Source organism: Podarcis liolepis (assembly GCF_965112155.1).
Source record: "Podarcis liolepis genome assembly, chromosome: 3".
Taxonomy (NCBI): Eukaryota; Metazoa; Chordata; class Lepidosauria; order Squamata; family Lacertidae; genus Podarcis; species Podarcis liolepis.
In genome coordinates this window covers 52,709,251-52,730,155 of record NC_139557.1, presented here as the reverse complement: position 1 = coordinate 52,730,155, position 20,905 = coordinate 52,709,251, and the positions used below count along the sequence as shown (strand labels likewise).

At 41.2% G+C, this 20,905-nt stretch overlaps 1 protein-coding gene across 2 annotated transcripts; it reads left to right on the top strand.

Annotated features, from left to right (window-relative positions):
• Positions 1-1,631: 1,631 nt before the first annotated feature.
• Positions 1,632-17,889, top strand: ZBTB24 (zinc finger and BTB domain containing 24). Of its 2 annotated transcripts, XR_014524770.1 has the most exons (8): positions 1,632-1,784; positions 3,412-4,380; positions 6,190-6,357; positions 7,008-7,091; positions 7,938-8,021; positions 9,316-9,397; positions 16,875-16,970; positions 17,849-17,889. XR_014524770.1 is itself a non-coding variant. In XM_083497782.1 (7 exons), the coding sequence occupies exons 2-7, from the start codon at positions 3,417-3,419 to the stop codon at positions 10,655-10,657; spliced, it is 2,208 nt and encodes a 735-aa protein (XP_083353908.1). In that variant the 5' UTR covers positions 1,633-1,784; positions 3,412-3,416; the 3' UTR covers positions 10,658-13,130. The 2 variants fall into 2 exon arrangements, 1 of the variants encoding a protein (XP_083353908.1); XM_083497782.1 differs by lacking the exons at positions 16,875-16,970; positions 17,849-17,889 and adding an exon at positions 9,832-13,130 and having other exon boundaries at positions 1,633-1,784.
• The last annotated feature ends 3,016 nt before the right edge of the window (positions 17,890-20,905 follow it).

Sequence of the window (20,905 nt, the reverse complement as noted above, 5' to 3'; positions counted from 1 at the left end):
TGGGGCCCTTTATATGTCCAACTGTCCTTTGTCAACGACAAATTGTCACGGTTTTTTGTGTTGAATATATGCTTTATGGTAATTTATGGACCTAACAGGTATCTAAAGCTATTTGCACATGTTGCCATGCAACCAGTCCATGCTGAATTTGGGCACCCTATACAGTGGTACCCCGCAAGACGAACGCCTCGCGAGACGAAAAACTCGCAAAACGAAAGGTTTTTTCGTTTTCGAGTTGCCTCGCAAGACGAATTTCCCTATGGGCTTGCTTCGCAAAACGAAGCTTGCCCCGGGGACAGCGGGTCTTCTCTTTTGAAGCAAGGGGCGGCGGGGAGAAGCGATCTTCTCCCCGCAGCCCCAGGTCCGGGGACAGCGGGAAGTGCTTCCCGTTGCCCCCGGACCTCTTTTGAAGCAAGGGGCTGCGGGGAGATCGCTTCTCCCGGTGCTCCGAAGCGGGGCGGGGGGCGGGAACACCTTCTGAAGGCAGGCGGGGGGCGAAAGTCTTTGTCCCCCCTGCCTGCCTTCCCATGGGCTTTTAAATCGCCCCGGACAGCAGAGAAGTCCTCCGCTGTCCCGGGGCGATTTTAAAATGCCGCCCGCCAGCATTTTAAGATCGCCCGGACAGCGGAGAAGTCCTCCGCTGTCCCGGGGTTTTTTAAAATGCTGGGGGTGGGAAGAAAAGCCCTTGTCCCCCCCCCCCCAGCCTTCAGAAGAGGTCCGGGGACAGACTGTCCCCGGACCTGGTCTGAAGGCGGTTTCCCTAGGAACGCATTAATTGATTTTCAATGCATTCCTATGGGAAACCGTGCATCGCAAGACGAAAAACTCGCAAGACGAAGAGACTTGCGGAACGAATTAATTTCATCTTGCGAGGCACCACTGTATATAGAAATGAGCAAACCAGTGATATTTTAGGGAGCATGCTGGCAGGCGGGACCCATTACAGTGGTACCTCGGGTTAAGAACTTAATTCGTTCCGGAGGTCCGTTCTTAACATGAGGTACCACTTTAGCTAATGGGGTCTTCTGCTGCTGCCGCTGCGCGATTTCTGTTCTTATCCTGAAGCAAAGTTCTTAACCCGAGGTACTATTTCTGGGTTAGCGGAGTCTGTAACCTGAAGTGTCTGTAACCCGAGGTATCACTGTACTTACATCATAGGAGCCTGCACAACAAAAAACACTGTTGCTTTATGTAGGTTTTATTTGTTTTTTATCTGATATTTTGGTAATGTACATCGAGGTTATTTTCGTTTGGGGGGGCAAGAGAGTAGGGCCCTAAGCTATAGCTTGTTTAGCTTATACGTAAATCAAGTCCGATCCCTACCCGAGAGACGAACAAACGTGGAGGCTAGGCTTGCTGCTCCTTGCCGCCTCCACGTCTGCTTTTGCAGGCGAGCAAGTGACAGTCAGCTGCCTTGTGCCGTCCAACTTCGGGGAAGGAAGCGGCAGAGGACGGGACGCCCGCCCTTGACTTATCCCTGCCGGTGCAGCAATACGCCAGACGTGCCTCCTTTCCACGGCCAGCTCCCGCTTGACTGCCTGAGAGCAGCAAACGAACCATCCTAGCCGCCTGCGCCCTCCGGAGTCTCCCCCGCCGCTCTCGTCCAGCGCAGCGAACTTCCTCTCTTGCTCCGCCCACTGCCGCGCGCTGGATTTCTGACCCACTTCCTGCTCCGCGCTAACGTCACTTCCGGGGTGCGCGGCTGCCGCTTTTGGCCTGCGCGTTCGGCTTCTTGCTCAACTGCCTGTCACGGGGCTCGGGGTCCGGAGCCTCCTTCGCGCGTGGTGAGTCTGCCTTCCCTTTGAAGCGCTGATAACTGTCTCCACCGAGGAGGGCTCAGCCTCCCCCCCTCCCCTTTCCCTCCATGCTCCTGCGCCTGCCACTCTTTCCCAGTCAGGGTGGTCCCTTGTCCTGCTCCTAGTTGACAGCAATTTCTGGTGTGGGGCTGGGCTGCCAGCGCTGTCTTTCCTGGCAAGGCTCTTGCGTCTTTTAAATTAATAATCGCCCAAGAAGTAGGAATTCGCCAAGTGGAGCCTTTCTAGTATTTGGCATCTCCACACCGTGATGGAAGAAGCATCACCTGTTGGACTTCTGCTTATTGTCAAGAAAAGTAAAAAGGGACAGAGGATAGAATTTTGATTTCTTCCCACACAGACACCTCCGCCTGGAGAAAGGAGAGAAAAGAATGGGCAAGTTTACTCCCTTTTCCGGTTCTTTATCTTTCTGCTATCATCATCGTCATTATAACTCCCTTTTCTTCTGTTTTTGTTTTTCTCATTGGTTGTCAATGGAAGTCATTAGGTGGGAGGAGTTTAGAGAATAATAAGGGAGAAAATTAGTTTTGCCTGTTCTTTCATTAGTGAGATATTTCCCTCCTGGAACAAGTTCATTGGAAGGAACTTTAGCATACTCTTGTTGTCTTTATGGAACTGTGATATAAATTTTTGGGGGGGAATGCGTAGAACTTGATATCTTTGATGTTCTTAGTGATGGTATTGTGAGTAGATGGCACATGCAGATGACTGCAGATAAAGGCTATGTCCATTTCTGGCATACAGTATTAATGCTACTATTTTCCTTACAACACTCTGTCTTCTAGGGTAAGCATTTCTTACCATGAATGCAAGAAATACTTAAATACTTTAGTGCATAGAGAAATTCATAGTAGTTGAGTTGGTCGTTGGGTATTGGCCATAAAAGCCAAGTGTAGTCTCCATGTTCAAGTATAGATGCTGGGGCAACTAATTCTGTCACCATCAAGCTCTGTTTGAGAATTTCTGGCCTTCTGCTAATAGAAATAAAACATTGGACCAGATGAACCTTAGGCTGCTTTAGAGACATTATTTATAACAGAATTACTTTGTCTCATGGTCCTTTATTGGGAACAGGAATAGAGAATTCTAAGCAGAAGAATGCTTGATCAATATGAATAGTTTCCTTAGTATAGCTACCCAAGCAAAGTATCCTTTCTGAAGACCGGAACAGATGCTGCCAGTTGGTGTAGATAATACTGAACTAGATGATGATAATGATGATGATGATGATGATGATTTATTTATACCCCACCCATCTGGCTGGGTTTCCCCCGCCACTCTGAGCGGCTGAATATTAAAAACACAATAAAACACCTGACATTAAAAACTTCCCTAAACAGATGGACTGATAGTCTAACTGAGTACAATGCAGCTTCCTATCGTCATGGAGGAATACTCCATGCATCCAAACCAACAGGGAGAGATAAAAAAGCTAACTTCCAAGCTACATTAGGAGAGTCGGGAATCCTCCAGAACAGCAGTTAATGCTCTGTGTGGTGTTCTGTAATTGCCCCATGTGCATACACGAGAACTTTTCCAATCATGAAGAAGCTCCTTGAATCACAGCAGTGTTTCTCAACCTTTCTTCTCTTTATAGCAACAATGGATACAGCAGTTCCTGATGCTTCTGAGAAGCGTATAATCATCCACTCACAAGTTCACAGAGATACTATTCTGGCCAGTTTTGAAGAACAGAGGAGAAAAGATTTTTTGTGTGATATCACTTTAATTGTAGAAAATGTTCACTTTAGAGCACACAAAGCTTTACTTGCTGCCAGCAGTGAATATTTCTCCATGATGTTTGTTGATGAGGGAGAGATTGGCCAGTCGATCTATATGCTGGAAGGAATGGTGTCAGATGCTTTTGGTGCGCTGTTGGAGTTTATCTACACTGGTTCTCTGCAAGCTAGTGAAAAAAGTACAGAGCAGATTTTAGCCACAGCTCATCTCCTCAAAGTGAACGATTTAGTAAGGGCTTACACAGAACAAGAGAAGAATTTTAGCAGTGCATTATCTGCCACGCCTACTAATGGGGGCACAGTAGCTGCCTTGACAAATGACAAGAAAAGTGAAGATCCGCCAAAGCGAAAACGTGGAAGACCAAGAAAAGTGAAGAATATCCAAGAGGAAAAACTTGGGACATCTGCTGAAGATGCTCAGTTAAGAGAGAACAACTCTGTTCACAATAAGCAAAACTTTATGGATAAAGATGCTGTGGTGGAAGACAGAGATTCCAATGAGGAGGTTCCTGTAAGCAGAGAAGCAAGAGATACTGATCATGCTTGTAGTTCAGATGCTGTGGTGAGTGTCTCCACTGAAAAAGATGAGAACTATGATCCTAAATGCCGAAGTATGCAGGCCAGTCAGAGTCGTTACAGCAAACGTAGGATACAGCGGTCTATCAAGCTAAGAGATTATAAACTTATTGGTGATGAAGAGGACAATGGGCTGAAAAAGAGACATGATAGGAGAAGAAAACGTACAGGTTCTGAAGTTGAGTGCAAAGACTGTGGGAAGGTATTTAAATATAACCATTTTTTAGCTATTCACCGGAGAAGTCATACGGGTAGGTACTATTAAGCATTTTATTTCATTCAGTAATATAATTGTAGCATACCATAGCCCACAAAGCTTCTTAAACTGTGTTTTTTATTGAAACGTTTTAGCTAGCTCTTAAGGTGTAATGTAATTTTTATTGCATGACCGTAGGCTAATGATTTAACAGTTATATAGGTATATAAATTTAATGAAATCAATCCAGTTACAAATTGGATGAAATCACACATTAAAAATCATTAGATAGATAGTTTAAACAAAAAGTCCGTTTTAAATTTATAAACAGTAGCAGAAAAAATGTTTTTGCACACTCCAAAAGTCGAGAAAACAAAACCCATATGCCAAATAACATCCTATTTATGATATGAAAAGCAGCTATTGACTCTATATAGACTGCATTCAGATGTTCCTTTTTGTGTATATATATTTTGTTGCATGAACAGTGCAAAATATTTACATAGCATAGAATAGTAAAGGTAAAGGGACCCCTGACCATTAGGCCCAATCGTGACCGACTCTGGGGTTGTGGCACTCATCTCGCTTTGTGGGCCGAGGGAGCCAGCGTACAGCTTCCGGGTCATGTGGCCAGCATGACTAAGCCACTTCTGGCGAACCAGAGCACAGAAACACCATTTACCTTCCAACTGGAGCAGTACCTATTTATCTACTTGCACTTTGATGTGCTTTCAAACTGCTAGGTTGGCAGGAGCAGAGACCGAGCAACGGGAGCTCACCCCGTCATGGGGATTCAAACCACCGACCTTCTGATCAGCAAGTCCTAGGCTCTGTGGTTTAACCCACAGCGCCACCCGCGTCCCTACACATAGCATAGAATACTGTTGTCTAAATACTGCTTGATTTTTGTAGAATAATCTTTTACCGAATTTATTCATCAAAACATTTCATTAAAACTTCAGCATAGAACTTTGGCAAGCTCTTAACTTTCAGAAGAGGAACTGATGAAGGTGCTTTCTCCATAATATTTTTCTGAATATTCCCCCCCTCCCTGCAACGTAATGCAATAATGGCCAGCTGCTATGGTTTATGGGGATGGCAGTGGACTCACATTGTCATGATCATTCATTGCCCCAATGCATCTTGTCTGAGAAGGTCTGCTTTCTAAGCTGAAGAACCCAGCAGGCGCTGTCGCAATGCAAAAAGAAAGTCTAATGTTTCCATCATCTGCTGTATAACTTATTGGTAAATTTTGCAAAACATATATGTTACTGCTGAATTTATACAATTGCATAATTGTTGTTGTTATTAATTAATAAATTTACACAGATCCTTACAATAGTGTGTATAGCTGTGGTTTACAAATCAGGAAGTCCATAGATTAAGTCAGTGGCCTTTGGCATTGCCCTGATTCTTTGCCGTTCCATTGGCAGTGTGATAATATTAATACTGAGCAATCTTGCAGGGCAGTTATTAGGATTCCTGAGAACATACCATATTTACTCAAATGTAATGTGCACCTTTTTGGGCCAAATCATGTCACGAAAATGTGGGTGCACATTAGATTTGATTTCAAGCTTGAAAAACCGCTGAACACTTTTTTGGTTTAAAGGTTTTGAAAATTGAGGTGCACATTAGATTTGATGGTGCATTAGATTTGTGTAAATACAGTATGTGAAGCACTTTGAATACCATCAAGTTATTAATAATGATTTCATGATAACCATTCAATTTATTTTTCTTAACCTACAGTTTTGAAAAAATGTTTGGGGCTTTCTTTTAAATAATGTGGTTTGAAGCATCTTTCTGTCAACTTGAATTGTCTAACTATTTGCCACTCACAAACCTGGTACCTTGTTTTTAGGGGAGCGCCCGTTTAAGTGCAGTGAATGTGGTAAAGGCTTTTCCCAGAAACACTCTCTCCAAGTTCATGAGCGAATGCATACTGGAGAACGGCCATACACTTGTACTGTTTGCAGTAAGGCTTTAACAACAAAACATTCACTCCTGGAGCACATGAGCCTTCATACAGGTAATGTCAAGATCATTTTAGCTGTGCTAAGAGTGTAAATTAATTAGCAAATAATTGTTTGGTTGGATCAGTTCCTAGATCCATTAAGCCCAACATGGTTTCCAACTGCAGAATGCCTGAGGCCTCTGGGCCCTTACAAAGTAGTACATGAAGGGTTTGGCTAATTCTGATATCCAACTTAAGTTGTACTCAGAATGGGCCCTCTGAAATCTGTTGAATTCAGTGGGTCTATTCCATGTATGACTAACATAATGGGTATCATTCCTAATGCTTTGTCCTCAGCATCTGGTATACTGCCTCTACACACAGAAGTTCAATTTAGCTGGTAAGGTTAATAACCTTTCATAGACTTTATCCTCCATGAACTGGTTGAATCCTTTTAAAAAGCTTTCTAGGCTGTTCTCCATCACCACATGTTGTGAGTAACTTTCCTGTTAATTACACATATAAGGCTCTCTGAATTCCCCCAGGAATAAGCCCCATTGAAGACAGGGGGACCTGTCTCTGAATAAACATGCACAGGATTGTTTTTGCTTGGTGTTTAGTTGTATGTTTGAGTAAGACCCAGACTAAACATAATATAAGCTATGCAGTGATATCTGTTGTGATTTCTTTGAAATATCTTCTAAACTCCTCTGTTTTTCTTTCAGGTCAGAAGGCTTTTACTTGTGATCAGTGTGGAAAATACTTCAGCCAAAAGAGACAACTTAAGAGTCATTACAGAGTTCACACAGGTATAACAAATTTAAGAGGCGTGGTGGATTTTGTTGGAAATTTTTTAGCACATTGTCTTTCTTACGTTTTTCAAATGAGTCTCTTTTTAATAACTGTATCAAGCTATCAGAGGGTATTTATATATTAGTTCCATGCTAAGAAGGAATGTGAGTCTTTTGAATGCTTAGCTTGAATATTCCCATCTTTGAGGCTATTCCAGAGTTGAGGATACCACCTCAAGGTGACTTTGAGTACAAGCATGGACAGGAAGAGTGCAACAGGAAGAGTTCTTGTGAAGAGTGCAACTACTGCTCCCATGCATTACCCAGTGGGGGAGATGTATGATTACAACTTTGCACATCCCCTCTCCATCCCAAAGCACAGTTAAAAGTAGCATGAATTTCCTTGTGCTTTATGCTTCTACATTCTTCATGATGTTCTAACCTATACACATTGGGTTACAGTGCCTATATGTGTGTAGCACCTCTGGTCTTGGGCTCCAGAGGTAAGCTAGGAGTGGCAAACATGATCCTTTTGGTCCACAGAAACCTATGTGAACTTTAATGTTCTACTGCCTCTCTAATACTCTGCTGTCAGTAGAATTTAAAACAACTAATGTTGTGATGGAAACAATATTTAACCAACTCAAATCTCTCTGAATACCAGAAAATAATGTTCTTTCTATAACTGCCTTGTGTTGCTTCTCTTAACTATGGCATTGGTTTGATTCGGGATATGTCAGATTTGTATGTTTGTGTGCTACCTTGACAACGCTGTTGGACCAAAGGGCAGGACAGACATTTTAATAAATAATAGTAATAGACTCAGAAAAGATAACGGATACCTATTTTTCTTTTTGTAATAAGGCCATTCTTTGCCGGAATGTAACCTGTGTCATCGCAAATTCATGGATGCAGCTCAGTTAAAGAAACATTTAAGAACACATACAGGTAATGCCCCTCCATATTTCTTTCAGAGAAAAGACAGCTGTCCTTTGGGTTTGGCCTCTGGGCATAGCAGTGTGCTGGAACACGCAAGTCTATAGTTAGTGTCAGGTCAAATAAGAGATCTGCCCTCCTACTGGGAGAGTTTAGCACCAGCTAGGCACAAATTGATATTCACATTGGGAATGTTGATGCACAGCTGAATTGGAAGAGACAGCAATATGCCCCAGAGAATAAATGTGGTTGAAATGGATTTTAATCTGGATTGGTGAATCCTAAACAGCGCCAAATCCATAATGTGCAGGACTTTACTGATACAAAGCAGACTCCTTGAGTTTCTTTTAGAGAACAGAGGGATGTGGAGGCTATGTGATTGAAAACCATGAGCAAAATGACAAAAAAGAAATATGGATAAGCACTTGTAGGATTTATTAGTCACTTGTTTGTAAGAAAGTCTCCAAGCTACTTACATTTAAAAACATAAATATATTGTGCCATTTAAAAAAGAAGAAAGGCTATATAAAACATTAGCAGTTTTCAATCATTCAAACAACGCCCCCCACCAAAACCAAATAAAGCATTGTTTTTCAACAAAATGAAGTGTTATACTGTGAAACGTTTCTGTAAGCTTCCTTCTCATGTTACCTCAGTGGTATGGGACCTCCCAACAACACTAAAGGACTTAAGCTGTGTGGAAGGAAGCCACAATGCTGTATTCCTTCCCAGGCTGGCATAGGTTCGACTTCCAGGGGAAGCAATGCTTGCATGAAAAGGAGCTGCATGCACTGTGAATTCCTTCCATATTGTCTAGCAACATTTTAGGAACAGTATAGAAGGAATACTTGATGCAGCTGCTGACATCCAAAGCGACTTTGATGAGGAAGAAGAGCATGATGGATTCTACCTCTCTTCTTTTTTGTGTGTTGATTAGCCATGAGATTTGTTGAATATTACTTAGATGAAAAAGAGTCCCTTCTTTTCCAGTGCTCTTTAAATTCTGACAGGCTTTCCAGTTAATCCCAAATTTATTGCCACAATTATCTCCCTACAGCGAGAATACTCCCTATATGTGGTAGCTGCTATTATATTTGATGCTCTGCAGTCATAGCTCTTGGTATGTTCCATCACAAACAGTGTTCTGGTATAATGATATTTAGAGTGCTGCTGTTGTTTCGTTAGTAAGATATTGCTCAGATGTCAAAGTCCCACACACTGTAATTGAGCGTATTTTTTAAAATCATGCTAGCTTTTAATTAAACAGTGGTATCTTGCTTTTACACTAACCAACAAGTTTTTGTAGGTGAAAAGCCATTTACATGTGAAATTTGTGGCAAGTCCTTCACAGCAAAAAGCTCTCTCCAGACTCACATAAGAATCCACAGGTATGCTATCCTCCTTTTGTTTTGTGTCGCTGCATGTCAAGAACTAGTTTTTTTTATGGGAAATGCTTTGAGTCTAAATTGTTGCAGACTGGATGTCCACTGTAACTACAGAAGTTGCATATTTAGCTGAAAATACAAAATGGGATTTTTTGAACAGTTTAAAAGCTGTCCTTGTACCCCAAAGGTATACTAAAATTTGTGTTCTGTGGGCCAGCTACAAATCATGGCCTGCACTGTAGCCTGCCCACCTTGTTACTAGGCTGCTGTCTACACGCCAACTTAGTAAACTAGAAATAAAACCAAACCAAGGCAATGTGGACAGCATAAGTACACTGGAGTAATCCTGTCTTGCACTGCATCATGAAATTTTGTGAAATGTCTGTATCCTTCAAGCTTTCACGTACTTGATGAAGCTAACCTGTCTTCCCTTGCAGAGGAGAAAAACCTTACACATGCAGCATTTGTGGGAAATCCTTTTCTGATTCCAGTGCCAAGAGGAGACACTGTATCTTACACACTGGCAAAAAGCCCTTTTCTTGCTCAGAGTGCAGCGTGCAGTTTGCGCGCCTAGACAATTTGAAGTCACATTTAAAGATCCACATCAAAGAAAAGCAGCTACAGGAAGCAAGCAGTGCTCCCCACAGCAGCAGCAGCAGCAGCACCACAGACGAAGTCAGGAACATTCTTCAGTTGCAGCAGTATCAACTCTCCACTTCTGGAGCGCAGGAAATCCAGCTGCTGGTCACAGATTCTGTGCACAATATCAATTTTGTGCCCAGCCATAGCGAAGGTATTAGTGTTGTCACTGCAGATGGCACCCAAAATGTGATGGCGGACCATGCAGGCAGTCTTACCCTTCTCACTCAGCCACCCCAGCAGCTACAGAACTTGCTCCTTTCCACCCAGCCAGAGCCAGCAGACCAGATTCAGAATATTAACCTTGTGAGCAGCCAGATGGAGCCTCCACAGGCTGAGCAGGTGCACGTCATCACACTCTCTAAAGAAGCCCTGGAGCATCTACATGCCAATCAGAATCCAGCAGAAGTGCTCCAGATCTCCACAGGAACATCACATCCAAGCCAGCACCTGCAGGTGGCTCAGGAGCCTAGCCAGGAGTTTCGCATCAGCCAAGCTACAGTCCTACCTCCTCAAATTAGCAAGGGACAGACTCAAACTGTACATGTCTCTGAATCACCTCAGCAGTCTCTGACTGTAGGCCAGTCATCTGATGATCATCATATTGAGAGGCAGACTTTTTAAAATAAGGGCTGTTTTGCTTCTTTATTTATTTATCAAAAGTGAAATGACGTCAAACCAAGTCATATTTCATCTATCTATTTAAGTTTGCATTTTGGTAATACTGATGGTTCACTTTATTGTAAAGCTGAGTATTTTTTATTTTTATGTTTTCTTAACTTAAATATATATTGATAGGGTGATTTCATAGTCAAGACCCATGCCTATTTTTCCTGAACTGCAATAGTTACTCTGCCTGAACTGCAATAGTTACTGCAATAGTTATTGGTGGGATCTAACCATTTTAGCTGTTTCAGTGGAAAAGAGCTTTTCACTTGCTCCCAATTAAGCTGGTGGGATGTAAAAATTAACTTCTCCTGGATCATGCACTGTATAATTATGTGCTTGTTTTCAGAGTTCTACTTTGCTCTTGGATATCTACAGAGGAATTATTTTCTTTTTCCTTCCTTCCTTCCTTCCTTCCTTCCTTCCTTCCTTCCTTCCTTCCTTCCCCATGAAAAAGCAGTTGTGCTTATTTATGTGCATTACAATGGCAAGCGGGAACATATGCAATATTGCCAGTTAAACCACAATTTCCAATCCAGTTTTAAGATTTGTCTTGATGTATAAGCATATGTGTGTAGTTTCAAAAGGATGGAAGAGTAAAGTTGGACTTCTGACCACGTGTGGACAGGCCATCCTGAAAAGTGCCACCTACAGGCTTAAAGAAAATTGTTTTTCTTGTTTGGGTTTTACATTAGGCTTTGCCGATTCAATTCATGATTCAACTCTAGTTGTATATAGGCCTAATTCAAATTCAACAGTAAGCCATGGTTTATTAGACCAACAAGTGTTGTGACTGTGTATCCCCCTCTTCCATCCTATTTTCTCTCTTGCATCTTAATGCAATGCTTCTGGGATTTCTTAAATGACAGTTTCTGATTATGAACTCGGACACAGTTGTTTAAGCAGCGGCGAGGGAACTTGAAGACATAACATTCATTCTCAGTCTGCTAAACCACTGTTTTACTGGACCTGAAATAGACCATAGTCTAGTTCTGCTTGTTGTGGAGAGGAATTCATATTCTACTTCAATAATGCACTGTTGGCAGATAGCCACCCTCGGATAAACATTTTGATGGGCATTTGGCCTCTGCTTTTTCATTTCGTTGTCCAGCTTGCACAACAGTTTGCACATCCAACCACCATTCTTCTGGGAGATTGGAAGTAAATCTGATACAATTGACCATAAGGAAGCTTCAACAGCATTGTCTGCACCAGTGGAATAATACTATCAATGTTGGAAGTAGAACCTTCCAGGTTATCTTGGCACCCTTGTGTTATCCATGCTTAACGGTTGGATGTGGTGCTAAGCTGTGTTAAGGAGAGGTGCTTTTGACACAGCCAAAGTTAAGGACAAATATTATGTCATATCATGTTTGCAATCACCCATGTACCTATTCTCTGCAATACGGTGGGCACCAAAAATGTGTCACTTGCAATCAGTGCATCTTTTGACTGTTTTTGTCACGTTACTCACTTTTGCCCAGAGACCATGCGGTGATGCATATGTGGAGCTACACAATCAAATCCTCCTCTTCACTACCATGGAGGAATGTGTCCAGAACGCCTCTCTGTGAACACACACACACACACGAGAGAGAGAGAGAGAGCGTGTGAGAGAGAGAGCTGTCCTGTCTAGTGAAGTAAATACAAAAACCTTGGGGAGTGTAGTAAGGACCTTACCACAGATTGCTGGTATTACATAAGAATGTTCCTTCTGTAAACATTCAAACATGCTCTCCTTACGAAGGTGATATAATGTGATGATGAGAATAAGCTATTAACAATCTCTGATTCAGTTAGTCACTCTGCCGATAGTATAGTTATAGCCAAATCGTAAACTTTCTGTGCCTTAGCTTTTACAACAGAAAAGCTTTTAGAGCAAAAAAAAAAAGATGAGAACATTCATCATTTCTGCAAAACAACATAATTACTTTAAAATGCTAGAAATAAGTGCAGGATACCTTAATCACATATTTAAATTTTAAACACAGCTTCATATTTTGCCTTGAGAACACAAGACTGTTTTTATTCTAGGTTAAAAATGGTTTCATAATCAAAGATTTAAGATGGCACAAATCTCAACAGGTTTCTTAAAAACTATAACTCTTTAATTGGTAACAGTAAAAATACAACATAAATATCAAAGTTTAAATTGATTTTTTTAAAAAGAATGTTATTTAAAAAAATTCAAAGAGCGAAAGTTGGAAAAGAAAGAAAAAATTTCTGGGGGATAAATTTCCAAATTGTAACAGTTCTTCCTCTGACTTTATAATTCTGTTGTGACGGATGCAGTTGCAAAAATAATTCACTAGGTGAAGGAAATAATGCTGTTTCCTCAGTTAAGGGTTAAATTTTCATGCTTATGCATATTTACTCTTGTATGTGAAATGGAACTGTTTCTCCTTTAAAATAAAAACAATGCATAAATTCATCCTTCTAGCATTTTTCTCTGTGTAGTTTATCTGCATGCTTCTAACACTTCTTCCTAGCCAGGAGCTCATTTGCATCCTGTTTGTGTCAACCTTTTCCCCCAGTCAGATTTTCTGATTATGCTCCTGATTATGCTCCTGCAATGTGAATTAGAAGCACATACATCTAGAAATCATATTTACATAAAATTAAAGGTAAAGCAATGTTATTTTATAAAATCATCCAATTACAAAAGTAACATTCATTTGACTTGCTTCTGCATATTTCCAATAATGGAAAATAATGTTACGCATCTACAACCTAGATATTTCCTACAAGAATAAATAAAGTTATGAGTTATCCAGAAAACTGGTTCTAATAACTGTAAAAGCATTAAAATGATTTTTTTATTATTATTTTTGCTTTACCCTGGAATACTTTCATGTGCTTAATGTGTCACATTGTTCCCTGGGAACAGGGATTGATTGCTAAACCACTCTGAGAATTGTAGCTCTGGGAGTGGAACAGGAGTCTCCTGACATGTCTCGGGACCCTTAACGAACTGCAGTTGCCAGGATTTTTAGGAATCCTTACTAATTAAAGTGGTATACTATAAATGTATAAATTATGACTGCATGGCAAAAATGTACAACAAGAATGCAGCTATCGAAATAAATTGTACATAAATATTTTACTTACTTAAAATGTACTCTCTGTCAATTTTATATTCTTCCAAGCTGCCTACATAGAATAAATGTGCCATTTATATATCTAAGCATTTAAGTAGGGCCATGATTTGAAGTACAGCAGGGCCAAAAAAAATTAATCATAGTAGCTCTTATCTGCTATTCTAAGATCACTGGCAACTGCAATAGTTCTTTTTTTTAAAGGGTTTATAAATTAATACAAAATACTGCTGTAAATAGTTACCCAATAAAAACAAGGGGGATATCTGCAATACTTGTATGAGACTTTAGACCATTTTTATAGATCTCACTTTGCTAGGCAAAACTTAATATGTCACGGCACTGTCACCTGTACAACATGAGAATTATTTAGGTGAAATGTTTGGATTCTGCAATCTTACCTCAATCAGCATCACAACTAAAAAAAAATAATAAAGTTACAATCTCTCACTAACTGCAGTAAAAAAGAGAGAGAAGGTGGAAAATCTGAACAATGTATAACATTCCCCAACATCGGACTTACGATCACTCACAAGCTACAAGGTGATTGGTTCTGTCATCTTGTGCTGTAGAAATACTAAAGAAACCAAGGACCAATCACAGGCTAGCAGAACTCAGAGTGGCACAGAATGCTTGCATCTGATTGGAGTCGCTATAGGGACCAGGATTGTTTTTATTCCTTCTCCCGGATGTTTGAGGGGAAGGAGGCAACTGAGGCAGCAAGGAGAAGAGGAGAAAAAACAGAAAACTTTGTGAAGGATGTCGAGAAAGGGTGCTGTGCAGCCTGTGAGGCTGCAAGAGGTGGAGGTTGTAGGGCTTCTCACAGAACCCTCCTTTCACATGGCAAAATGTGCAGCAGAGGTATGTAAGTTACAGACCTTTTTTCTTCCTACTGGAGCCACTTGCTAACATCATTCTTCCTCTTTTTTTTCTTGTGTGGTCTTTATGTAGACTGTATTCCTCAACTGTTGTATTACATATAGTTGCAGTTGCTGAATACAAAGCACATCCTTCCAAAGCACAATTGTGGAATGGGCTCTCCTCACAAAAAAAAAGAAAAATGGAAAAAAAGCTTAATTAAGAAACTTGCCACTTCAATTTGGCTTATCTGAGTACCCTCTTGTAATATTTTATGATGATACAAGTTTTCCAGAAAAATTTGAATTAGAAATTATACATGAATTAGGGTAATTTGCATAAGGTAATTTGCATCAGAAAATTATCAGTTTGAATGGCAATATATTTATTTTCATTGTATTCAGTAACCAAAGTAAACATTTTGAAACTGCCAAACTTGCCTAATACTGTGTTTGCAGTTGGCATCCATTCAACATTACTAATGAACAGATGAAATGGATTTTTTTTTCTGCAGAGAAATGAAGCACTGGAAAATTTTCTGTGCCACATCATTGATATTTTATCAACCTTTGCTTGATAAAAATTATCCTCTAACATTTAACATTTAATCTACAGAACTGAAACTGCAGTCTGTGGTAATCCGCAAGACTTTAAAGCAGAGCTTTTCATGTTGGTGACATACTTTTTAGAAATGCATCATTTCGCGACACACTAATTCAATTTTACTAGCAAAGCAGAGGTTAAACTAACCCCTTTCCAGCCCCAGGAGGAGTGCAGGGAACCTTTTTTCCGACACACCTACACACTGCAGCTGACACACAGTTTGGAAAGCTCTGCTTTCAAGGAGCCAAAATGTCCAACTCCCTGATTCAAAAAAAGATGGTCATTTAACTAATACAGTATGGTAGCAAAAATCTTTTGTGTCCACCTTCCAGGTGTTTGCCTTGAATTCCTAAACCACTTTAGGTGTTTACGCATCTCTCTCTGAGTGTGGCTACATGGAAGAAGGAACATTCCAATCTGCACCTCTTTGAATTCAGTCAGCGGCAGTGCTTCCTAGCTGTGCTTCATTTGAAAATGACACATTCATGTTCAAGGATATCAGTACTGAGAAGTGGCAGGCAGCTCGTCTGTGTTGATGACAGGCTGTTTCTTCATTATGTCTGTATCTCCAAGGCACATCAAGACCCTCTCTTGTTTTATGTGGCCTTTGACACTTCAATAAACAAATTGGGCTGTCTAAACACAAGAGAGTTTTATTACACAGAGAATGAAGGGTAAGATAGGAAACAATGGAGGCACTCACTGAGGGGAATGAAAAAGGAAGGATTAAGAATGGACATCTGTTTATAAATATCCATCTTTATACACCTGGTTGAGACGTCTGAGAGTGCTCAGACTTGCTAGGAGTATGATGGTTGTATGATGACTGTTGTTCTATTCGTTCAGTGGATTTTCCCCTGCTCTCCTCCTCCCTACAGCCTCCCCCCTGCCTCAAAATTTATTCCAAGGGGTCTGGGGACCCTCCAGAGCATATTATGAAGGCATACAGGGAGAGGAGACAAAGGAGAAGCTTTCTCAGGCAAGTGGAACTCTGCATGTGCAGCACTGGCTACAACCCTATGTCCCTGCAGGATCAGTTTGGGACCTTAGGAGTAGTCCAGTGGGAAGGCAGAGATGTGATGCAGGGAAACAAGGGGGGAAAGCAAGGCCTAAAACTAGCCACTGCCCAGGCAAAGACACAGAGCAAAGCTCTGCTGCATTAAGGCCAATGGACTTCAGGGTGTGTGGTTACGCTGGTTCATAGGGAGAAAATTGGGATTGTAAGTCTCACATTGATCCTGTAAAGCCAATGACTGTTATGTTCTCCATATTATAGGATGTGTGACTGTGAAGAGTGCAATGAACACTCAGTAAGTTCATGACGGAAGAAAGATGTGAACTTGGGACATCCTAACTTTTAGCTCGTTGTCTTTACCACTACCATTCTAGTGTTCAAGCTGCTTTCAGGAGTAAACAGAGAAGGAATTGACCTTATTATATTTTGCCATGGTTTTTACTCATCACCAGTACAACTCATCCATCCCCATGGAAATACAGTAGTGTGAATGAGATAAACAAGGCAAAAGTACAGTTATGATTGGATTGATTCCATCACCAGCAATTATAAAGAGATCTGTACTGTCCTTTTTTAATATTGTCATTTTCTCTTGAATAACCAGGGCCTGAGGAAAAGTTTTCCAAACAAGATAGCAGAGCCGAAAGTGCTTCCTTTGCTGCAGTTTGCATGGGATGAATATTTACAGGAGAAGAAAAGGGTATTTCTTCTTCTCTTATTTCCAAAACAGAGTGGATTGGTTTGATTTTGGTATTACAGCAGATGCACTCTCCTGAAATTTTCAGACTGAATGATTTATTTATTCTCCAGGTTCTGCTCATAACATCTTTTCAGGAAATGAGCCTTTAGTCTGCATTATACCAAGCACAGATAGGTGCTTGAGCACACAACAAGTAGGTTCAGTGTCTGGCACCCAGAAACTCATCACACAGGGGAATCTGAAATGCATAACACAGGGGCGTCTGGCACCCACAGACTAATAGCAATATGATTGTAGCCTTTCCCACTGATGGACACTAGTCTAGCCCAATAATGGGGAACCTGTGGCCCTTCAGATGTCATTGTGCTACATCTCCCATTTCCTCTGACCATTGGCCATGCTAGCTAGAGTCCAACAACATCTGGAGGGACACAAGCTCCCCATCCTTCCATAGCCTTATATTTGAAATGCCACATCCTTATTCCAAGGAGTTTTGCTGACAGGATTGATGCTCTGCCTTGCTGCTTCACAGGACAAAGTTGAGGTAGTCCAAGTTCTGTCCAAATTGTCCAGGCATTGTGAGGAACATTGGAAGAGGTACATGAATAATATGGTACAGTACTTCCCTAGTATGAGAACTTAGAAGTTAAGCACTAATCAAGGGCACTGCACTGAACCAGGTGCAGATTACACCATCTGTTCCAAGACATAGACCAGCACTCTGCTTCCTGGAAGTGATAACACCTGACTTCGGGAAGTTAGGCATGGTACTTCCGATAGAACTGCTATTCTGTGGGTTTTCTCCCTGTTTGCAAATCTTCGTTTAATTTTTCTATTAAATGCCTGCTGATTCTGAAACACTGCCATTTTCATCACAGGAGTTAAAAGGGGAAACATGGGAATATCCTTCCAACGTGATGTGCTTTATTGATGGCCAGCTTGTTGGAGATGAAAAACAGCTGTTACAGTGGGCCTATGATGTTTGGGATTATGAAGACTTCAAGCCTGTTGCACTTTATGAAGCAATTACACAGGATTTCCTCACTAAATACATGAGAAACAAGCAGGTAGGTTATTGGTTTTCCAAAGGAAATAGGTCTGTGAACAATATTGTAGCTTCAAAATGTGTCTTCAGCTAGAGTGTTTCACTGCTGGTCACCATATTTTAGATTGGCTGTGTTGTTGACTCCATTATTTATTTATTTTTGCCTTATAGTCTCAGTTCGAACAATCCTTTGGAGGATTAGAAATGTTCTGTGGACTTGCACATGCATGCACCTCATCAACATTTTAAAATTCACTAACCATAGTTGCTATCATATCTAAATCAGGTGGACTTTGCTAAGCACTATTTTCCAAATCATAGTTTGCTAACTCACTTCAAGTCATGGTTTGGAGGTTAGTACTAACCATAATTCGCCTGATTCAGACATCACAGCAAACTGGTAAGAAGAAATTGGGAAATAGAAGGGGGAATTGGCATAGAAAACGGAGACTGCCAGTCTGCCACACATTCCTCATCCTCCAAATCATGGTTTGGTGTGTTGTAATGTGATATCTGAACCAGGTCATATGGTATATGACTTTGCTTGCTTACAATACAGTCAACTCTCAACTTATGCAGGGGTTATGTTCCGGGGATAGTACATGAAGCCAAAACAGCATGTAGTCAAAACACACTCTCCCTGCATCTCTGAACACTCTTTCCTGGGCACCCTATGTTACCACTTTGATGTCCCTGGAAGAAAGGTAGAGTATATAAAACAATTGCTTCATGAGTCATAACTGGCTATGGCAAGAAAATGCTATGTCCTTCAACATGAGGGCTCTTTGCTAACAAAATTCTCTTTTCAATTTTTGGAAGAAAACAACATGGTGTTGGAGCTTGTGGAGAAGGCCCACAAGGCCCCATCCTATGGATGGCAGACTAGTTCCTTGAAAGCCAGTTTGCTCATGGATGGAACTTCTCCCCGCCTCCTCACACAAGTTGCACAGACATAGGGGAGTTTGGGGTATGTTCTATATATTGGAACTGTATCTTCCTGGCAGCAGATGACAGAACCATGAGACAGGTGTAAAATACTCAAGCAAGAGTTCTATTTACAACTTTACAAACACAAAGCATGCGGGTATTCTCTTTTGCAGGCAAATTCAGACTGCAACTTCTCTTCCTTTTGTACTCATCACCAGCTGTACCTAATCAGCATAGAAAATCACACCCAGAGCTCACAGAAACAGTTCTTAAAGTTACAATCATCTTTTTCTGTTGCTTTGCAGAAGACTCCTAACACTATGCTTCCTTAGTTTAAGCCCAAAAGGCCTTGCCAGTGGCCTAAGAAAAGAATGTGCACCCTAAAACACATAGAAACATCTGCATTGACCCGGAGTTCTTTGGCAGCTTAGCTGATGACAGGATTTCTCAGAAGTAGGAAATTGGAAAGTGGCAGCTTGAGAGATGCAGAACACATTGGGAGGCTTCTTGCTTATGGGATTCAACCTTTTACTTTCTGAAGCATGACTAATGTTCAAAAGAGAATCTTTATCCAATTAGTCACTGTGTTCTATTCTGACAACTGGTTTTGCCTTTTTTCTTTATCTTTTTTTGGCAGCATGTGTTTGTGTACTTTGAAATATCTATTCAGGCAGAGCCTAAAGGAAAATTGCTATTTGAGGTAAGTGGCTGAAGAAAAATCAGACCTTGGCATTGGATCTAGTGCATAGTATTTTAAAAAGACTCAACATTCAACTCCAAGGAACTGCAGCTCATTCAAATGAAGCATATATGCATGTGTTAATGTAGTTAATGTAAAGTTAATGTAAAAAGTTAATGTAAAAATGTCACAAGCACAATTCTGTATTCTGGATCCAATGCCCAAGAGGCTGTAGGGTTCAATGGAAGCTCTGGTATACCAGCGGACTGTGGGATAAATGGCCACCATTGAAGTACACTGAGAGCTGGATCATAAAGAGGGCTGATCGCCAAAGAATTAATGCTTTTGAATTATGGTGCTGGAGGAGACTCTTGAGAGTCCCATGGACTGCAAGAAGATCAAACCTATCCATTCTTAAGGAAATCAGCCCTGAGTGCTCACTGGGAAGGACAGATCCTGAAGCTGAGACTCCAATACTTTGGCCACCTTATGAGAAGAGAAGACTCCCTGGAAAAGACCCTGGTGTTGGGAAAGATTGAGGGCACAAGGAGAAGGGGACGACAGAGGACGAGATGGTTGAACAGTGTTGTTGAAGCTACCAACATGAGTCTGACCAAACTGCAGGAGGCAGAAGCCTGAGGCGTCAAGCAAAAGCCGTACCAAGTGCCAGGAGTGCCTGGCGTGCTCTGGTCCATGGGGTCATGAAGAGTCAGACACGACTAAACGACTAAACAACAACAACAAAGTGGAACATTTGGCCACTGGAGCTCTGCTGCCAGAAAATATTGGTCAGCAGAACAGTCACATCCGGGCAGAGTCATGGGTGCCACACAGCCATTTCCTGGATATTATTATACTCCACTGCTATCGTACAACGTAGCAACAGCCCCATACCTAGTGTAAGGAACTTCTCTCCCATTAGAGTTTAGGATTGTATCTCAAATTTATTAATTCTTTCTGAATGTCCAATGTGCCTTTGTGGTATTCCGATCAATTGATTGCTAAAAGCTGAGTGAGTCAAGAAAATGTGGAGGTGTAATGCATAGCAGGGGCAGGGGCAAGTAGCATCCTAGCAGGCATTCATATTCCCATTGCAAACTATAGGTACAGATATAATTGAGGAGAAGGAGATGTCTGTACAGTTAATGCTTTCTGCTGCTGAGCATGAACCAAAATGAGCTGGATCGGTGGGATAGCTGCTCAAAATGGTTACAATAGGCACAGCCTTATGATGCTGCGCTGCTGAACGTTTGTATTCATTTAAGCCTGGAATGGTTAGTAGAT

What these genes read in the sequence shown, in the direction of transcription:
- ZBTB24 (XM_083497782.1), top strand. Translation starts at nt 3,417, where the DNA reads ATGGATACAGCAGTTCCTGATGCTTCTGAGAAGCGTATAATCATCCAC. An exon ending in TCACCGGAGAAGTCATACGG is followed by an intron (nt 4,381 to 6,189) that starts GTAGGTACTATT and finishes CCTTGTTTTTAG; the next exon opens with GGGAGCGCCCGTTTAAGTGC. An exon ending in TCATTACAGAGTTCACACAG is followed by an intron (nt 7,092 to 7,937) that starts GTATAACAAATT and finishes TTTTGTAATAAG; the next exon opens with GCCATTCTTTGCCGGAATGT.